This window comes from Prionailurus viverrinus, chromosome C1 (genome assembly GCF_022837055.1).
Source record: "Prionailurus viverrinus isolate Anna chromosome C1, UM_Priviv_1.0, whole genome shotgun sequence".
Lineage (NCBI taxonomy): Eukaryota > Metazoa > Chordata > Mammalia > Carnivora > Felidae > Prionailurus > Prionailurus viverrinus.
Genome location: NC_062568.1, coordinates 58,510,194 through 58,532,210, shown reverse-complemented (window position 1 = coordinate 58,532,210; position 22,017 = coordinate 58,510,194). Strand labels below are relative to the sequence as shown.

The following is a 22,017-nucleotide window of genomic DNA, read 5'->3' as shown; positions in this document are numbered from 1 at the left end:
ATATTTAGTGATTAGCTGCTTATGTCCTTGTCCTGCCCCTTTGCCCATCCTTCATGTTATGTTAGGATGGCTATCAAAATTGTTTTAGGTACGAAACTACAAGATTAAACTTTTTAACATATGAATTTGTAACTTCTCTGATATTTTTATGAACTATATTTGTTTCAAAAGTTTACACATCCTAGCATTTAATATTTTAAAATATTTACATGATATGTTATTGATATACAAAACTAAGATATTGTTGGTAAACATTTAAAACAACATTGTAATTCCCTCTGTTTAGAAAAAAGAATATACATAACATTTAAAAACTTATAGCTGCCAGGATTTTATCCATTTTTTATATGTTCTGATTTTTTTTCCAGTGAGCCTGTCAACTTTATTGTTTAAAAGTATTTTCATTATGAAAAGAGTAGATGAGGTTTCTGAAGGAGTCAGGCAGGTGAAGTGAGTTCAAGACGTCAAATAGATAATAAATGGTAACAGCTAATAGGCTATAGTTGGAGGCAGACCATGTTTATTGCTGTACAAGAAGGGACACGTTTTTGTTTTTCAAGAAAAATTAGTATCTGGATTTTATGGAAATAGCTGCAACTCTTTTGGGTTAAACAAATTTGCAACAAAGCAGGCTACTGTTCTGAAAGCTTTCATTATATACTGTTAGGAAATTCATGAATTATTTTATTGAAAATTGCATAGACTTTGGGGTGCCTGGGTGGCTCAGTCGGTTAAGTGTCCAACTTGAGCTCAGGTCATGATCTCACGGTCCGCGAGTTCAAGCCCCGCGTAGGGCTCTGGGCTGACCGCTCAGAGCCTGGAGCCTGCTTCGGATTCTGTGTCTCCCTCTCTCTCTGCCCCTCCCCCATTCGTGCTCTGTCTCTGTCTCAAAAATAAATAAACGTTAAAAAAAAATTAAAAAAAGAAAATTGCATAGACTTGATTTTTCCCTGAATTGTATTTTTGATACCTCTCAGCATTGTTTTCCCTTTATTTTTTCTTGAAAAAATGAAAATTAATCAGATGTTTGTCTCATGTTAGATTTTAAGTATTATTGAGTAACACCAGGAAATCATAATTCTAGAGGAAATACTATGTATTATATTTCTGATTAGGTAAAATCTGATTTCAGTAATATTAGAGATATAGTGTTTAGCCATCTTTTTTGTCATCATTGTTCTCACTAGGTATATTTGTTCTTCATTAGCTATAACAGAAGAGCATTTATGTACTCAATATCTGTAGTGCTTTTAATAGTTTGCTGGCTTTCATCTTTCTTGAATTTAAGGCATATTTGATTTGTTAGTTTAGGAAAACTAATTTTAATCTATTTCTAAGAATGAAAAGTATCCTTAAATGGTGTAACCTAAATATATAACCACTTACAGACATGTACATTATGACAACCTAATGTCCAACACAACTATTGAGTAAATTAAGAAATATTAATATGTTAGACTATTACACTATGAAAATGCAATTTTTAAAAATATAACAGGGAACAAATGTTGAAGGAAAAAAGATACGTGTACACGCATTAACACATTTTCTTCATTCATTCATCAGTGGACACTTAGGTTGTTTCCATGTCTTGGCTTTTGTAAATAATGCTGCATAATTTAGAATCAGTGTCAATATTTTCGTGTAAACCCTATCTTCTTTCAGTTACGTTGAGATGTAATTGACATAGTGTATAAGTTTAAAATGTACAGCATATGACTTACATATATTGGAAAATGATTACCACAGTAAGTTTTGCTAACATCTACCATCTGATATAGATGCAAGAAAAACCTTTTTTTTTTTCCTGTGATGAGAATTTTAAGGATTAGTTCTCTTAGTAGCTTTCTAATATACCGTATAGCAGTAAGTTAACTGTAGCCATCATGTTTTTCATTACATCTCCAGTATTATAACTGGAAGTTTGCATCTTTCTATCTTCATTCAGTTCCCCTACCCCCTTTCCCTCAGCTCTGGTAACTAGAAATCTGGTTTGTTTTTCCATGAGTTTGGGCAGGGTGTGTGTGTATGCATACATTTTTAAATTTACCTTTTTTTCCCCTTAGAGTCTACATATAAGTGAGATCCTACAGTGTTTGTCTTTCTCTGTCTGACTGACTTCATTTAGCTTAATGTATCTAGGTCCATCCACGTTGTTGCAAATTGCAAGATTTCCCCCTTTTTTTTTTTAAATGGATGAATAGTATTCCATCGTATATGTACATTTTCTGTATTTTCTTTTCTTTTTTTTTAATGTTTATTTTGAGAGAGAGAAAGAGCGTGCGCATGCACTGAGTGTAGAGGGACAGAGAGAGAGGGAGACACAGAATCTGATACCAACTCCAGGCTCTGAGCTGTCAGCACAGAGCCTGACGTGGAGCTTGAACTCACAGACTGCAAGATCATGACCTGAGCCAAAGTTGGATGCTTAACCAACTGAGCCACCTAGGCGCCCCTCGTTTCCTTTTTTTAATGTACATCTGTTATGTGTAAAATTGGGATCTTTACTAACTTGCTTTTTTCACCTGATACATTATGTATATCCTCTCATTCATGAGTAGTCTTTGATAATTTTTCTCTTTCCACATACGTTCATGTGGTATAAAATTGGAAAGGTAGAGAAGGTTGGTTGAACAGTAAAAAAAATCTTACCCATCTTCCCCAGCTACCTATTTCCTCTCCCACCAGTAGCCTCTGTATTAGACAAGCAAACATATATATATATTTTTTTTTACTTTTCTGAAAAATATACAAAGAAAGCATTCCAAACATATCTCTGTATTTTTTTTTTTAAGTCAACAAAATGTCTTGGAGAGAAAAGTACATAAACTGCTTCCTCATTCTTTTTTATAGCCTTTTTTTATAGCCTTGTACACTGTATGGATATAATATGATTTATGTAATCTACTCTCTGTGGACATTTAGATTTACAGTCTCTTAACTTCTGAAACAATGGCTGCCTTGAACAACTTTATACGAACTTTATTTTGCAAATGTGTGGGATATGTACAAAATAAATTTCTAAAGTGGGTTACTGAGTCGGAGTGTATTCAGTGCACTTGTAATATTGTATGTTGTCGAACTGGCAAAGGATTGTATCCATTTACCCCTTTACTATTGGCAACAATGTATGAGAAGGTCAATATTGTTTATTTTTGTTAGTCTGGTAGGTGAAAAAAGTTATTTTAACCTGTAAGAAGATTTCCTATGGCTAGATGAATACCGTTCATTTCATGAATCATTTATTTAACCAATTTTTTTTCTTTTCTATGTTTTATTTATTTTTGAGAGAGAGGGAAACACAGAATCTGAAGCAGGCTCCAGGCTCTGAGCTGTCAGCCTAGAGCCCAACGAGGGGCTTGAACCCAGGAACCCAGGAATCCTGAGATCATGACCCAAGCCGAGGCTGAAGTTGGACGCTGAGCCACCCAGATGCCCCCCAATTTTTTTTTAATGTTTATTTAAATTTTTTTAATGTTTTTATTTATTTTTGAGACAGAGAGAGACAGAGCATGAGCAGGGGAGGGGCAGAGAGAGAGGGAGACACAGAATCCGAAGCAGGCTCCAGGCTCTGAGCTGTCAGCACAGAGCCTGATGCGAGGCTCGAACTCACGAACCAGGAGTGCATGACCTGAGTCAAAGTCAGACGCTTAACAGACTGAGCCACCCAGGCGCCCCAGTGTTTATTTATTTTAGAGAGTGCAGGAGTGTGCCTGAGTGTGGGAGGGGCAGAGAGAGAGAAGGATAGAGGATCCCAAGTGGGCTGTGTGCTGACAGCAGAGCACCTGACATGCCAGAACATACAAACCGTGAGATCATGACCTGAGCCAAAGTCGGACATCTAACCAACTGAGCCACTCTGGCGCCCCCTACCCATTTTCTATTACTGTACAACTTGTTTGTTTTTTATTTTACCATTGCAAAAAGCACTTCAATGACTACATAGGAATTTTTTTTAAGGGAAAAGGTAGATTTGGGGGGGGGGTGGTTAGTTGTTTTTTTTTTTTTTTTTTTTTTTTTTTTAGTAAATATGGGCTTGAACTCACGACCCCAAGATCAAGAGTCGCGTGCACTTCTGACTGAGCCAACCAGGCGCTCTGAATTTTTTTATACTTAGAATCCTTTTAACAGTACAGTGTTGGTATCTTTTTTCATTTAACATTTTTTCCATGTTATATTTTTAAAAATTGCATTTTCATAGTATAATAGTCTATCATATGAATATTTCTTAATTTACTCAACAGTTTTGCTGGACATTAGGTTGTTTTTAATTATTATTAAACCAAAATCAAATAATATTTCATTTAAAATGGTTACCTTCGGGGCGCCTGGGTGGCGCAGTCGGTTAAGCGTCCGACTTCAGCCAGGTCACGATCTCGCGGTCCGTGAGTTCGAGCCCCGCGTCGGGCTCTGGGCTGATGGCTCAGAGCCTGGAGCCTGTTTCTGATTCTGTGTCTCCCTCTCTCTCTGCCCCTCCCCCGTTCATGCTCTGTCTCTCTCTGTCCCAAAAATAAATAAACGTTGAAAAAAAAAATTTATAAAAAAAAAATAAATAAATAAAATGGTTACCTTCACAGAGATGCCAAGATACTGATTAGTAAAGTGTTAAAGGTTACAGTGAATATGAGTATATTCAAAGTTGTTGGTCTGTAATGCCAAGTTGCTTAGCAAAATCATTTGTGTGGTTTATATTTTTAATTTTACTTTTTTAAAATTATGTTTCTTTGTGTGGTTTTTGTGCTTTTAATTGTTTGCTGCGTGGACCCTGTGGTATTAGTTCCCAAAGGTGGGGGCCGAAGGACAGTGAGAGAGTTTTTTTGGTTGTCAGGTGTGCTGATATAAATAGGGCCACAGGTGATTAATATTCTTGCAGTGAGTTAGGATGGTCATAGTCAGTGAAGAATTGTCCTAGTGCCCCCATTCCTAAGCACTGTTCTATAGTAAAAAGTTAACATGTTTGTTGAAAATATTTCCCCCTTTTTTTTTACTTTTTTAATTTTCTTCTGACAAATAGAAATAATAAATTTTTTTCATGAAGTCAAATCTATTTATCTTCATTATTTCATTGTTCACGAACCTGAGAAATTATTTAATATCCAGCGTTTAGATAAATATTCACATGTATCATTCCTAGTTTCCATGGGGTGAGGGGCACACAGTTTTGTGAAAAAGAAAAGTAATTTCCCAAGATCTTCTAGAGTTAAATGCAAACAACAGTAATAATCATGGAAGTAAGACACTTAAAAAATACATGAATACTTGAGTGGTCTTTTGAAGAGTTTCTTTTTTTTTTTTTAATTTTTTTTTTTTTTTAACGTTTATTTATTTTTGGGACAGAGAGAGACAGAGCATGAACGGGGGAGGGGCAGAGAGAGAGGGAGACACAGAATCGGAAACAGGCTCCAGGCTCTGAGCCATCAGCCCAGAGCCCGACGCGGGGCTCGAACTCACGGACTGCGAGATCGTGACCTGGCTGAAGTCGGACGCTTAACCGACTGCGCCACCCAGGCGCCCCTTGAAGAGTTTCTTTTACAGGTCTCTATTGTTGTAGAAAACTTGGAAAATGAAGAGGCTGAGAAAACCATATGTGACCCTTTCATTTAAGGATAGGCTGTTAGTATTATCATGTATTTCCTACTGTTTTATTTTATTATACATATATATTTGTTTATTTAAAAAAATTTTTATTTTAAATTGGGAAACTACATGAATATATTCTCACTGCAAAAATTCAAGTCTCACATTTAAAGCTAAAGACTACTGGTGTGCCTGGGTGGCTCAGTTGGTTGAGCGACTGACTTCAGCTCAGGTCATGATCTCAGGGTTTGTGAGTTTGAGCCCCGCGTTGGGCTCTGTGCTGATAGCTCAGAGCCTGGAGCCTGCTTCGGACTCTGTGTCTCCCTCTCTCTCTGCACCTCCCCCGCTCATGCTCTGTCTCTCTGTCTCAGAAATAAACATTTAAAAAAGTAGTAAAGCTAAGGACTACCATTGACTTCCATTCCTACTCTTAGTCCCCTCTGATAGAGGACTGTCAATGTTGATATGTAACTCTTTTTCTGTAGAAATAGAGTATTATTTGAGGGTGTAGACAAAATACTTACATGCAACTTGCTTTCTTTTTCTTTTAAGCTAAGTAACAGGATTTTTGGATAGAGTATGTAGACTTTTTAAACTGCTACGTAATATTTAATAGCATGTGTATACCAAAATTTATTTAGCTGTTCTCTCATTGTGGGACATTCTGGATGTTTCCTTTTTGGTGTTACAGTGTTGCAAGACAGCATTCTCACACATGCCTATCCTTTCATGTATATTCATTTATTTATTAAATACTGATTTCTTGCCATGGCCAAGCACTGTTTGAGGCAGTAGGAATTAAGAGAGCAAAATCGAGGGGCGCCTGGGTGGCGCAGTCGGTTAAGCGTCCGACTTCAGCCAGGTCACGATCTCGCGGTCCGTGAGTTCGAGCCCCGCGTCAGGCTCTGGGCTGATGGCTCAGAGCCTGGAGCCTGTTTCCGATTCTGTGTCTCCCTCTCTCTCTGCCCCTCCCCCGTTCATGCTCTGTCTCTCTCTGTCCCAAAAATAAATAAACGTTGAAAAATAAAAAAATAAAAAAATTAAAAAAAAAAAAAAGAGAGCAAAATCGAAAAGGTTTATCACATCACAGAGCTTATATTCTAGTAAGAAGAATAGGTATAAAAACTTGAATTTATAATAAAATATCAATTAGCAGTAAATGCTTCGAAGAAAAATATGACAAGTAAGGGGATATAAAGTGTTGGAGGACAAGGGCTGCACCTTTGAATATACTGGTCAGTGATGGTTTCCATGTGGAGGGGATGCTTGAGCAGTGATTTAAGTGAAGTGAGGGAATGAGCAAGGGGAAGATCTGGGGTAAGAGCATCCCACACAGAGGAAACAACAAGTGTGAAAGACCTGATGAAGGGCTAGGCCTTGGGATGTTTGAAGAACAGCTGGAACACATGTGTCTAAGGAGAAGAAGAATGTTAGATGAAGTCATGGAGGTCATTAGCTGAAATTTTTAGATCTGTGCTGTCTAGTGTAACAGTAGGTATGAGCCACATGCAGTTATTGAGTTCTTGAAACATGACTTTCTGAATTGATAAACACTGGATTTCTAAGACCCACTACCCAAAAAAGAATGCAATATCTCATTAATAACATTTTTATGTCAATTATATGTTGAAGTAGTATTTTGGACATACTGAGTTGAATAAAATACATTATTTGACCTGTTTTGGTTTTTTTTTTTAATGTGGCTACTACAAATTTAAAACTTATGTATGTGACTCATGTTTCTATTGGACAGTGCTAGTTTAGGTTCTTGAAATGCATGGAAAGACATTTTGAATTTTTTTTTTTTTAAGTTTATTTTTAGAGGGACATAGCACGAGTGGGGAAGGGGCACAAAGAGAAGGAGGGGTAGAGAGAGAATCCCAAGCAAGCTCTGCATTGTCAGTGCAGTGCCCTATGCAGGGCTTGAACCCATGAAACTGTGAGATCATGACCTGAGCCAAAACCAGGAGTTGGACAGTTAACCCACTGAGCTACCCAAGCACCCCCATGGAAGGACATTTTTATTAAATGTGATAGATGTTAGAAAATATTAGGCAGAGGAATGAAGTGGTAAATGTACTTTTAAAGAATCATTCCACTTTGGTTATTCTAATAAGAATAGAAAATAGAGAACTAAGTAAAAGCAAGTAAAACCAATTAGGAGGCTATTGCATCATTCCAGATAAGAAATAATAATAATGGTAAAGATGGTGGGAGCATGTGGGATTTTTGGTTTTTTGGGTTTTTTTTTTTTTTTAGAGGGCATGTTGGGGAGAGGGGCAGAGAGAATCTTAAGGGCCTCAGCACGGAGCCCAACGCAGGTCTCGATTCCACAATCCTGGGATCATGACTCGAGCTGAAATCAAGAGTCGATGCTCAATCCCCAGGTACTCCAGGATAATTTTTGAAGCTAAAATTCAGTCAGTGCAGACTTCCTAATAGTTTGAATAATGGGCTGTGAAGGAAAGTGCAACCAAAGACGATGGACAGTAATAATATTTACTGAGTTCTGAGAGAACTGGGGATAAAGAAGTAAAGTTTTGTTCTAGATATATTATTTTTAATAAAGTAAACTTTTTATTGAAATATAGCATACCAAAAGCTACATAGAATGTAAGTGTAGCTCAGTGTTTTCCCAAAGTGAATTCCCCTATGTAAGCAGCTCTCAGAATAAACAAAACAAACACTATACTGGAGCTCCCACTTGTGATCATACTCCATAAATTAGTGGTGGTATTCATTGCAGTTTCGAGGTCCCAGAGCTATAGGATTTTTTACATTGTGCTCTAGAATTGAGAAACTTGGAAAATTATCAAAGGTGTGTCTAAAAGGTTAAGGGTGGGGCATCTGGGTGGCTCAGTCCGTTAAGCATCAGACTTCAGGTCATGCATGATCTCTTAGCTCGTGAGTTGGGGTCCCACATGCTTCTGATTCTGTGTCTCCCTTTCTCTGTCCCCAACCCCCAGCTCACACACACACACACTCTCTCTCTCTCTCTCTCTCTCTTAAACATTTAAAAAAAGTTAAAAAATAAAAGGCTAAGAGTAACTAGGGATTTTTCTGACCTGTCATAAATGATGCCTGGTTTTCCAACTGGGAGTTTGTTTTCAAGAATTCAGTACTGTATGTAGGAAATTAACTGTAATTATAAGCTATTTGGGGCAGTATTATCTATACCATAGTAATCATTTTGTAATAATAGAAATCTCCAACTGGGATATTGTGGTTAAACAAGTAGCTGTAGAAGTTTTTTTGGAGGAAAATAAGTCATTAAAATTTCTCTTCTCTTCCTCCACCCCCACCCCCAAAAGTAGAGAAGAAGGCCTACAAAAATTATTTTGAAGATAAAGGATAATCAGGTACTAAGTAGTTTTTAAGATAAGATAGTTTCCTCAGATTTATGGATTCAACATACCCTCAATTTCAAGTGTGCAGGAATTGAAATTCTATGCAAGTAAACAACGCAACCAACTTGGCAAGATCCTAAAATTACTAAGTTTTTTTGTTTCATTGTTTTCAGGAAGTCTGTGTAGCCTACTGGAGGATTGAAAGTTTAGATTTTTTACTTTGTTTCATGTGAAACAAATTCTAATATCTATTTTACCTGTTAGAAATAAAATTGAGAAGTCATGAGAAAATGGTATTTTCCCCCCTTTCCCATACAGTAATGCCAAAAGTGAATATGCCAAAACTTGGGTTGAATTTTAATGCAATATAATCTATCTTTTGTGTAATTTAATCCCCAATTTATGTGTTTGGGGTCTGTAAAATTGATAAGGGATGTTGGTAGATATATAAACCTACATATGTGATGAAATTTTGTAGAGCTAAATAACAGGCACAAAGATGAGTGCCAGTAAAATGGAAATGTGAATGGAATAAAGGATTATATCAACGTTGTTCTGCTTTTATGCTACAGTTGTGCTATTATACAACAGTTTTCTAAAATGTTATCATTGGAGGAAAATGGGTAAAGTACACACTGTATATTATTTCTTACAATCTACATTGAAGCTACCTAAAAATTGATGAAAGGAGGAATCTATTTAGGATGGAGAATATAGATTTTTCACAGCTTCACTGGACCTTTTGCAGAGCTACCAGCTTAGGATAATTTTCAGAAAAGCGTATACATTTCAATCTCTATTCTGAGCCGATGAAACTGTCATTTTTATAGTCCATAATTTTGGATGCTGTTTAAACTAAGTACCTTTGTTTCTTCTGCTCTTCACCTTAGCCTGTCATTTCCCATCAGGAATCATGATTGAAACATCTAAGTCTTTCAGATAAATGCCTTAGCAAAAGAACGTTAAATAATAGCTATCTGCTATATAGATAAAAGTATTCACACAGAGTAGTATGTCACCTATTGGTATTTTTTGTCTACACTAGTATATCATTATAGGCTCTTGCTCATGATCAGAAAATAGCCTCATATGTAATGTGCTTTTAGTCAGGAAGGAAACCTACTATATATTTCTATCATTAAAATATCCCACTTTCTTCCTTGATAACTTATTTTTGGTATTTTTTAGGAATTTGAATGTTTTTCTTTTTAAAACACCATTTTAATCAAAACTTTTGTTTTTGTTTCCAAGGAGCAAAAGGGTTGGATCAGTCTGTCCTTGATTTTTCTCTATTTAATCTTGTGGAGTTCACTCATCATACAGACAATACAATTTTCTGTTTGAGTGGCAATGTATGTTCAGTTGTTAAAATAAAAGTTTTATTATATTATGGCTAAGGCCTTTCTTTTATGTCTTTTCTATTTGCTTCACAAAATGCAATCTACTCCTCCCTCCCCGCCCACCAAGAAAGAATCTATATTTTCATGGAAGTAAATATCAAAATAAGTTCAACTAAATTTCTAGTTTATGCTCCAGAATTTTTTCCCCCAGAAATTCATAAAAAATTTTTTTTGCTGTTTTGGTCTGTTTGCCTGAAACTGCATTTTATTCATAGATTGAAGTATTGGAGCCATGGGAATAAAGGTTCAGCGTCCTCGATGTTTTTTTGACATTGCCATTAATAATCAACCTGGTAAGAAAATTAGTATTCCTATATAACATTTATAAATGAATATTTAATATTTTAAGTTGGTAAAGTATAAACCAGCTTCTTTCTTTTTCAGCTGGAAGAGTTGTCTTTGAATTATTTTCTGATGTGTGCCCCAAAACATGCGAGAACTTTCGCTGTCTTTGTACAGGTTTGTTGACATTTTCAGTTGCCCTGATGCTAGTCCCATTTAACTATGGTTTTAATTTTCTTATTTAACAGATTTTAGATTTCCCCATGCAGATTATGTACCATTGCCCAGGATGTGAAAGTAATTCTTAGAAATACTACTTAGTTGAGAGTGAGTGAGAGAGCACATAATTGGGGGAGAGGAGCAGAAGGAGAGGGAGAGGAAGAGCGAGAGAATCTTAAGCAGGCTCCGTGCTCAGCACAGAGCTTGATGCAAGGCTCAATCCCATGACCCCCTGGGGTCATGACCTGAGCTGAAATCAAGTGTCGAATTCTCAACTGACTGAGTCACCTAGGTGCCCCTAGAAATACTACTTGCAATGGGCCTTTATCTGAGATTGATTTCTACATTTCTATACTCTCCAGAAAAACACTGGTGATTTTTAAATGAACTAAAAAAATATTCCCGAGGGGAGTAAAAATTCTGTAGTTTAAAGACATCTACATAGTTCAAGAGAGGTATATTTTACGGGGGAAAGCTTTCCTCATTAATTTTTCTTTAATACTGCCTGCTTGATTTTTTTCCTACTAAATGGCTTACTAATTTTTCTTCTCTGTAGGTGAAAAGGGGACAGGGAAATCAACTCAGAAACCATTACATTATAAGAGTTGTCTCTTTCACAGAGTTGTCAAGGATTTTATGGTTCAAGGTGGTGACTTCAGTGAAGGTAAGACTTTGAATCTCACAAAAGAAAATCATAATACTTTGTTAGGTATCATAGACCTTAAAGTTAGACAACTTTAGAAGAGTTCTAAAGTTAGACAACTTTAGAAGACTTCTAAAGTCTCTGGAAGTACTCACAGACAAAAAGAAGGAGGCACATAGGAGATAATTTTACTTTTGATGCATGAATTAATGTCACAAATGTGCTTCTGAATTAAAAAACACTATTCATCTCGTAGTAATTTGTCAGTGTGTGTGTTTGGTTTTGTCAAAACTAGTAATCCTTAACTATAATATAGTTTTTACCTATACTTTTAAATTGTAAAAACACTGAAATTGTATTTTTAGAGACATTTTTGGAAAAAATCTAATTTTTGTTCAAAGGTCTACATAATCACTAGAATCTGAGTGTTCTTTTTTCCACAAATCTTAATGGAGACTTTGTCACATTCTTAACTCTTGTATCATAGAGAAAAGAAAGTAATTTGGGATCTTGTCAGTATTGACTTTAAATTAATATCTTTTATGATTTGCTGTGAACCTTTGAGTATTTTTGATTCAAAGTCATTTAAGCACCTACTTTGTAAGAAGCATTTTGTTTAGGTGGCGCCTTCAAAGAGATTACTGTCTTGGGAGTTCAAGAGTCCATGTTTCTCATTCTTAGGGAATGGACGAGGAGGGGAATCTATTTATGGAGGATTTTTTGAAGGTAAAGATGTTTACATTTAAATTGTATTTTTAATGTTTTCTGTATTTCATTTTTCTCTATTGAATCAACAAGATTATTAAACAGTATACTAATATCCAACTACAGTCAGTGAATCCAAAAGTTAATCTTTTTGTGAAAAAATTTATATGATAGACTTTTTATAGAGGTAGGATTTTTTTGTGTGTTTAGAACATTAATACATCATATTATTTGAAGGGTTTCAATGATCTATAATAAAGTCTTAGAATTATAGTGCTAGATTGGGCACTTCCACAGCTTAACCTTAATCTTTATTAAAACAGATTTAGCAATATTTCATACTAACAGTACTCACATGTTTAGTGGGTCCATTTTTCTGTGTATTTTTTTTATTTTTTTATTTTTTAAGTTTATTTATTTTGAGAGAGAAAGAGAGTGAGCATGAGCAGGGGAAGGACAGGGAGAGAGTAAGAGAAAGAGAATCCCAAGCCAGCGTGGAGCCTGATGCAGGGCTTGAACCCAGAAACCGTGAGATCATGACCTGAGCCGAAACCATAAGTCAGATGCTTAACCAGCTGAGCCACCCAGGCTCCCCTTCTGTGCACTTTAAAAAAAAAAATCCCTTTGATATTTTAAACTTTGGATAATGTTTTTCTCAAATTAAAATTTTCTCTCTGGAATATTTTATTAACGTGAAGATTATTTGAAAGACTATAAACATGAATGTGGAAATAATTTCGTATTTCATATTTTTCACTTCAGGAATTCAGTAAAATTTTATTTCACGTTCTACTTGGGTGGTTCTCGTATTCGAATCCAAGATTGCAAAGCAAGCTACTCTTTGCAATAAATGATGCTGTGGCAGAGATTAAGTTAATGAGTGCCTCTCTGTGCTTAAAATAACCATATGTGCTTTTTTGTGCTCAGAAAAGAAACAGAGGAAGTGTAAAAGAATCCTATCTGGTTTCTTTCTCTTCCTTTTTTAGGAACGTTTTATTTTTTTGTTTGAATAAGCAAAGAAAATTGTGTTGTCTTTTCCAAAATGATATAAAAGACAAGTAAATGCAAATGGAAAGAAAGGGGGGTGATAATACTATTTGAATTTATAGCAAGGGATTGAAAATTAGAAATGTTTTAATCTAAAAAGGTGGAAGAAGGAATTGGTTAATATTTGATTCTTTCTTTTAACCTTTTATCTAAATTTTGTCTGGTGCTACAGAGCACATATGAAAATAAGATATGAAGAGTGAAAATGAAATTTTTTGGAGTTTATGCCTATAATATAACTGAAAACTTCGCTTCTCTATAGATGAGAGTTTTGCTGTTAAACACAACAAAGAATTTCTCTTGTCTATGGCCAACAGAGGGAAGGACACAAACGGTTCACAGTTCTTCATGTAAGTATTTATGCTGTGATCATTTAAAATATCCCTTTTTTGGTGTGTCATTTCTCATTGATTGCTAATAAATAGGAGAGGGATCCATAATGGGGAAAATTCTTGAAGGAAGGGGAACAGTGAATTGTTGAAGAGAGTAAAATTGTTAAAAGTGAAATTGAACTGTACTGCTTAAGTTTCCAAATGATGAAGACTTGTCAAAAGGACACAGGAGCCAGACTGAAGGGGTAAGGTTCCCCCTGGCCAGATTAGGAAAATTTGAGCATCAAAATAAATAATGATAGTATCAGATTATTAAATAAAATAGAAATCCAGCAGCCCGTACAGGTATAAATAATAAACGAATAAATAATAAGGGAGAAGACAAAGCTGTTTCTTAGTAGAATGTCAGCTAATAAATTTAAAAGGAATGATAGAAAAGTCACCATTTTGCAGTCATCTCCTTAATGACTGATTGAGGAAAGAATTATTTATTTAGAGCACAAGTTTAATAATAAGAATATTTGCAGAGTATCTCTTTATAAATTACTTGTTTACAAAGAATGAAATGCAGTTGATCCTCATTATTCAAAGATTCTATATTTGTGAATTTGCGTACTTACTAAAAATTATTTATAGCTCCAAAGTGGGTACTGCTAATGCTTCCAATTCTGAACCCCAAAAAATTTTGGCCAGGACTCTTCAACAGTGCATATTTTTTATCATGTCCTATCGGTACAGATTTGCTCTCCTCCTCAATAGCCTTAGACTCTCCTTGTCTCAGAAGAACTTAATCTGTAAGCACCATATGGCTTATTCCAGTGATTTACTATTCCATATTTGTAATTCCCGTCTTCAATAGTGAAAAACCTGGCTCCCATTATCTTCAGAATTTCTACCCATTTGCTGAATTCTATTTAAAAACTTGCTATTCTATTCTATGAAAAGTAACCTACTAACTAGAGTTGCTATTTACTTATAGTTATTTTTGTTTTTAGACCAAGGGTATGTAGTTAAAATACTGTGTTTAAAAGTGGCTCAGATTAGTGCCTTTTGGCGTGAATTTTGTGTGGTTTTGGTGTGAATTTTGTGTGGTTTTGTGGCTCAAAATATGTTAGGTTGATTGGTGTATGATTATATTTTGTTCTCTCACCATGATTAGTTTTTAGTTTTTTGTTTTTTTTTTAAGTTTATAAAACGTGATTCAAAAAGAATACCTCTTAAATATCGTATCCACCTAACTTTTCACTCCATTGCCATTCCCCATTTTTTCATCCCATTCCCATCCATCCATATTAGTAACCAAACCTTATTAGTTTCTGGCTTATCTTCCTCTATTTGTTTTTACAAAAATAAGCACAGATACATATATATTTTTTTTTATTTTCCTTTTTTTCTTACACAACAGATAGCATACTACATACAGTGTTTTTTGTTCTTTTCACTTAGCAATATATCCTGGAAATCACTCCATATCAGTTCATAGAGATCCTTTTCATTTATCTTGCAGCTGCATATTACTCTGGTGTGTGAATAGACTCTAGTTCATTCAACTAATTGCCTTTTTAAGGCAATTAATTGTCTTTCTGATTTTTTAAATGAAAACAATTTATATCATGTTGGTCGTAGAAAAATAAGAACATAGATAAATAGAAGAAAAAATTCCTGTCCCCAGAATGTCTTTCTCTGCAATAAAAATGTAACCTAAATGTTGCATATACTCTATAATCAACTTTGGATACAATATAAATCTCTGCACATAGCTAAGTATTAATATTTTGATAGCTATACGTGAATCCATTGGTTGAATGTACTATGCTTTATTTGTCTAATTTTTTTTTAAGTTTATTTATTTATTATGGGAGAGACCAAGAGAGTGAGCATGCAGGGGAGGGACAGAGAGAGGGAGAGAGAATCCCGAGCAGGCTCTGCAGGATCAGTGCAGAGCCTGAGGCAGGACTTGAGCCTACAAAACCGTGAGATCATGACCTAAGCTGAAATCAAGAGTTGGATGCTTAACTGACTGAGCCACTAAGGACCGTCTTTATTTATCTAAATTTTGAACATTTGGCTTGCTTCCTGGTTTTCAAACTGCTGCAGTGAGCATTGTTGTACCTATTGTTTGAAGCATTTTTAACTATTTTACATAAGTTGCTAGAAGTTTACTAGTGAAATGTTCACATATTTTTAAGTCTTTCTATATATATATATATTGCTATATAATGTACTCTAGTATCAACAGTATAGTATGCAAGTTCCAGTGTCACCAGATCTTCAACAACACTGTTTTCATTTGTTTGTCTTTAAATTAAAACCCTTCCTGTGCTATCCAAAACTTCTCTGTTAAGTTTATGTAATCCTTCACGTATATTCTCAGAATCTTCACTCTATGTGTTTTTTCCTTATCTCTCTTAATTTCTAGGTAACCCTTCTTTAACTTGTGTTTTGTTTTTATTGTTTTTAAAGGAGACAACTTCAGTTTTTTAATCTTAAAAAACTTTTTTATTGTGGCAACATATGTGATATGAAATTTGCCATTTTAATCATTTTTAAATGTATAATTTAATGGTATTAATTATATTCACAATATTGTGCCACTGTCACCACTGTTTCCAAAATGGTTTCATTGTCCCAGAAACTAACCCATTTCTTTTTACCCTCAGCCCCTGGTAACCTCTATTCTGTTTTCTGTCTCCATGAATTTCCTATTCTAGATATACAAGCAGGGGCGCCCAGGTGGCTCAGTCGGTTCAGCGTCCAACTTCGGCTCAGGTCATGATCTCACAGTTCGTGAGTTTGAGCCCCACGTTGGGCTCTGTGCTGACAGCTCAGAGCCTGCAGCCTGCTTCACATTCTGTGTCTCCCTATCTGCCCCATCCCCACTCATGCTCAGTCTCTCTCTGTCTTAAAAATAAATAAAACATTAAAAAAAATTTTTTTTAGATCCACAAGCAGAATCATGCAATATTTGTCTATGGTTAGCTCTGTGAGGAGCCACTAAACTGTTTTCCACAGTGGTTGCATCATTTTATATTCCTATCAGCACTGTATAAGAGTTCTCGTTTTTCTGCTCCTCTTCAATACACTTTTTCACCAGTTCGAGAATGACCATGAAAACGCAGAGTATTGGTTTAGGGGTTATAAATGAATTCTAGTGAGGAAGTGAACTTGCAAGTTATGGAATCTGTGAAGTGAGGTTTGACTAAATCTAGATAAAAATATATGTATATGTTGAATGTAACATGTAATACAAATACACATAGGGTATACACAATGGTTTTTACATCTCTAAATGGTTTAAGCAACTTCAGGTGAACATAGCTGTTGTAGGAAGAAAACAGTAAGGGGTTAGTTTTACATGTAAGGTGAACTTATGAAAATACATGAACATGTTTGAATTTTTGTTAATTTGTATCATGTGGGCTTTAACCAAAGGTTAGCTTAGATTGTGTTCCTTCTTCCAAATTTCTAGTGCCTTTTTAAAAACTTTTTTTAATGTTTATTTTTGAGAGAGACAGAGTGCAGGTGGGGGAGGGGCAGAGAGGGAAGGAGACATGGAATCTGAAGCAGGCTCCAGGCTCTGAACTGTCAGCACAGAGCCCAGTGTGGGGCTCCCAACTGATGACTCAGGAGATCATGACCTGAGCTCAAGTCGGACGCTTAACCGACTGAGCCACCCAGGCACCCCATCTAATGCCTTGTTTGATAAGATTCTTTAACATAATAAATGATATATAGTGTCCATCTTCATTCTACACCAATACCAATCTTCTCAACTACAAAGATTTTAAGTTTGGTGTGGAGTAGAAAAAAAGATTTTACAAAATTACTTCATTTGCAGGACTTTTTGCTTATTTTGAATTTTGTCAAAAGTTTTAATCCAGATTTCTTCAATGTGAAGTTTGTTTGTATATCAGGGAAAATAAACTCGAAGGTCTTTGGATCTTCGGTAACATAAGCCAGTAAAGCCTGCTGGGACAAGAATCTAAACTGATAATCCATGTATTAAAAAGATAGGGATAGTCAGCCTGACCAGTTACTGCCTCATGCAGGCGCCACACCTTCCAGCGTTCCAGAAGGTCTGAATTCTGGATTTTTGAGTCAAAGTATCCAAAACTTTTAATGTTGGCAACTAATTAAAATTTTTACAAACACTATATAGACCATTTCTGTTCTAGTCAACAGAACACATGTGAGGCCCATCTGAATATATACAGTAAGTCCCCTTTTATTCACGGGAAGTACGTTTCAAAGATTCCCCCCAGTGGATGCCTGAAACTTCATATAGTACTGAACTCTCTATATATTACATGTTTTCCTATATAGACATACCTGTGATAAAGTTTAATTTACAATTTAGGGATAATAAGAGATTAACAACAATAGCAAAAAGAACAATACACTGTAACAGTTATATGAATGTGGTCTCTATCGGAATCTCTTACTGTATTGTACTTACCCTTTTTGTGATGATGTGAGATGATAAAATGCCTACCTGATGAGATGAAGTGAGGTGAATAACAGGCATTGTGATGTAGTGTTAGGTTACTTTTGAACTGATAGTATGTCAGATGGAGGATCATCTGCTTCTAGACTGTGGACTGACCACAGGTTACCATAGGTGACTGAAACTGGAAAACAAAACCACAGTTATGCAGTTGATCTATGCTTTAACTGTTTAAAATGTTAAGGTTGAAAAGCACTATTGTTAAACCCATAAACTAGTGGAATCTTTTGTTAAATTGTGGTCTGTTCATACAATAGAATTTATAAAAACCATAGAACATTCTACATGTTCAGTAAGAACCCAGGCACACGCAAGAAACGTGGATGAATGGAAATAACACCAAAATGTCAACTTTAGTTAACATGTAAGTTCTCAACAATGAGTGGTATTACTTTCATGATCAGAATGAGTTTTTGAAAATACATTATGTAGAAAGCATCTTGAATTTTTTCTGTTCGACTTAAGGTTAATGTAATAAAATTCTATTATGTTAAAATAGCATGTGATTTCTTTGTATGCAACTTTGTTTCCAATGCAGTTATTTTCTTTTCCTTTTTAGAGATGCTAACTTTGTTTTTCTCTGACTTTGTTTTTATTCTTCTATCTGATGACTTCCAAAGAACAACGAAGCCAACTCCTCATTTAGATGGGTAAAGATTATTTTAATTTATTTTTTGACCACTTTAATGTTAAAATTAAAAGCTTTTATTTAGTCATCTTTACTTGACTCTTTAGGCATCATGTTGTTTTTGGGCAAGTGATATCTGGCCAAGAAGTTGTAAGAGAGATAGAAAATCAGAAAACAGATGCAGCTAGCAAACCATTTGCTGAGGTGCGGATACTCAGTTGTGGAGAGCTAATTCCCAAATCTAAAGGTAAAAACAAGCACATATTTCTGATAATTCTTATGCATGCTAAACGATCAGAGACATTCTAAATTGTTGGTGTGAAATTCATACTAATGTGAACATATATATGAGGCATTTGTGTTTTCTGAATGTCTTTTATCTTCACATTTTGTTCATTTACCATGGAGTCATCTAGTTTTCCCATTTAAAAAAAAAAATTAATGTTTATTTACCTTTGAGAGAGAGGGGGGGAGTCACAGTGTGAGCGGGGGAGGGGCAGAGAGAGAGGGAGACACAGAATCCGAAGCAGGCTCCAGGCTCTGAGCTGTCAGTACAGAGCCCAACACAGGGCTTGAACTTACAAACCATAAGATCATGACCTGAGCCAAAGTCAGATGCTAAACCGACTCAGCCACCCAGGTGCCCCTCTAATTTTCCCTTCTTGTTAGTTTGCTATAATTTATCCTTCTCCTTCCACTTTGTTTTGGGGTTTTGTTTTGTTTTTTAACTGTAGTTGTATAAATAGCATGGTAAATAAATACTCTTCTAGAGAAAGACACAGTGAGGGGGACGATGACAATTGAAGAGAATAACATAAAGAAACTTCAGGGAATAATTATTTCCCTTTATGCACTACTGAGATTCAGAAGTATTTGGAATATTTGAGAAACTTCTTTACTTAGACCAGAACATTTGAAATTAACATGACCAATAGTTTGGTATGATATTATGGAACTTGGTTTACTTAATATTTTTTTGTTTACTTAATGTTTTAAGTGTTTATATTATATGTGTGAAATACATAACTGCCATTATTTTTGACAAATATTGGGTCCTTCGTTACCCTAAAATTAATGGGGTGAGATTACCTGTGTAGAAAACAATAAAATAATAAATGGACTATATTCTTCCTATTCTTACTAGTCTAGGGAATAGTATCCATACTTAGTTTTTCATGTTTAACGAATGTGAGAGTCATCTATAATCTTTTCTTTTCTTTTTTTTTTTTTTTAATTTATTTATTTTTGAGAGAGAGAGAGAGAGAGAGACAGACAATCCCAAGCAGGCTCCATACTGTCAAGCACAGATGCACGCGGAGCTCCATCGCACAACCAAACTGTGAGATCATGACCTGATCCAAAGTCACAAGTCAGACCCTTAAGCAACTCAGCCACCTAGGTGCCCCTATAATCCATTCTGATCCTTACAATAACTCTGTACTAATTTCTCCCATTTTACAGATGAGGATAGTCAAGAAGATTAAGGTTTTTACCACAGCAGGGAACTAAGCTTCAAACCCAAGCTTGCTGGCTCCAGATTTAGAGCCTTTTCTGTTATGTATTGCTAACTCATTAAAGTCTTTAACATTCTTTTCAGAATTGCCGTAAGTAGAACATTCTGTTCTCAAGTTTTAGGTATACTGATTTCCTTTGTATCATTTAGAAATAGGCACATTTGTTTTCTTTTAATGTAAAAACACCCAAACTAGTCATAGAAGCTTATTTTTAATTTTCTGTTTTCTGTATTCCACTTCGATTCTGATAATTTTCTTCTCTATCATATTAAATATATATATACTTTGTAAGCCATTGCAGGAATATGCTGCAGCTCATAGTGGGACTGTTTATATAACTTGCTGGTATTCATAAGCCTGGCTGTCTATCTTTATGTACAAACAACATGTATAATATATGTTTTGTGTTTGTGAAGATCCAGTGAAGAATGAGATGTTACTGAGTATCTTACATTAAAAAAAACAAAAACTAATTAATGTTTGCAAATTTTACACCCTGATACTGATACTTAATCCTTAAGACTGTTAGTATCATTGGAATATTTTCGTTTAAGGCATTATTTCTTCTCAAATCATCTAGGAAATTTTTATCTTTTATTTTCTACTAAAAACTTGGGTTTTTTCTTGTACTTTATGTCTCTTGTGTCTCTTTAAGGTCTCTTGTGTTAGGATATATTCTCTGCTTATAAAAGTTAAGGATACTGTGGTATATATATTTAGAAAGAAATTGGGGTAATAAAAATGCACATTTTAAACCATAAGCATAGATTTTCTAATAAATTTGGTGTAAACATTCTTTTAGTAATAAAAGGTCAGTGTTTGAATTATTGCTGAAAGAATGAGAAAGTGAATGAGTGCACTCTTTGTATGTTATTTATTACTTGTCTTCATCATGTATTTTCACATGTAGAAATAAATGCTAATTTTGCTGATGCCATTGTGACCAGACAGTTGTGCTGAAAGTTGATGTAGTGTCCTACTGTGTGTCCCTCAAACTCTTGCTAAGGAAGCATACCTTGCCCTTATCAGTTTTAGCAGGTGGGGAGGGAACATTTGGCCCTTTATTAGTGTCTGCCCAGGAGTTCATGTAAAGGTCAAGTGTGTTTTAAGCCATACTCCCATGCCTACCCTGTCCTGGTCTATACTGTGGAAATATGAAAAGATCTTTATATTTGAGGTCACAAAGTTTGGAATCTATTACCCTGCAGTCCTTTAATTACTATTCAGAACATTGGTCAGAATGGATTTTGTCATGCATCTATATAATCTTTTTTTAGGCAGAGCTGTGTCTCACATCCAATTTGTAAGTTTGATGGCCTCCTTACAGCTTTAAATTGGAAACAGTCAGAAAGCTTTATGCAACACTGTGGTGTTCATCATTATATTTAAAATCTTGTTTGAGAGATTTACACCCCAGTTTAAAAAGAAATAAATACAGAATCTTTTTTTTTCTTTTTCTAACTTCCTGAAAGAAAACAAAAAGACTTCTGAAGAATTCTGACTGTCTGGGCCCACCTGTATATGGTCTTGGTGAGTCTGGGCAATCTTCTTGGGCCTTTATCCCTTTTGCTGTTGCAGAATTGGAAATTCCGTTTTTTGTAGCTATTTGAATATACCTGAGAAGGTTCAGAGTTAAGAAGAAGAACCTTCCAACACATGTAGGAATGGAACACTGGAGGCTAATAAAAACTGCATTTCTGTAGAGGCTGTCAAGGGACAGAATGGAGGATGGAACATAGACCACCAAAGAATGAAACCACTACCTAAGTCAAGCTGCTTACTGATTTTTCAGGAGTTGGCATGACCTCAGGTTAAAAGA

General features: G+C 35.3%; 1 protein-coding gene across 4 annotated transcripts in view; it reads left to right on the top strand.

Moving 5' to 3' along the window:
* The window catches only part of PPIG (peptidylprolyl isomerase G), a 45,781-nt gene that overhangs the window by 4,760 nt on the left and 19,004 nt on the right, over nt 1-22,017 (top strand). For all 4 annotated transcript variants that reach the window (XM_047870478.1, XM_047870480.1, XM_047870477.1 and 1 more), the window contains 7 exons: nt 10,540-10,617; nt 10,709-10,783; nt 11,382-11,489; nt 12,150-12,194; nt 13,483-13,570; nt 18,677-18,706; nt 18,792-18,931. In XM_047870478.1, coding sequence (XP_047726434.1) covers nt 10,557-10,617; nt 10,709-10,783; nt 11,382-11,489; nt 12,150-12,194; nt 13,483-13,570; nt 18,677-18,706; nt 18,792-18,931 — 547 coding nt within the window. In that variant the 5' untranslated portion in view covers nt 10,540-10,556. The remainder of the gene's footprint in view (nt 1-10,539; nt 10,618-10,708; nt 10,784-11,381; nt 11,490-12,149; nt 12,195-13,482; nt 13,571-18,676; nt 18,707-18,791; nt 18,932-22,017) is intronic.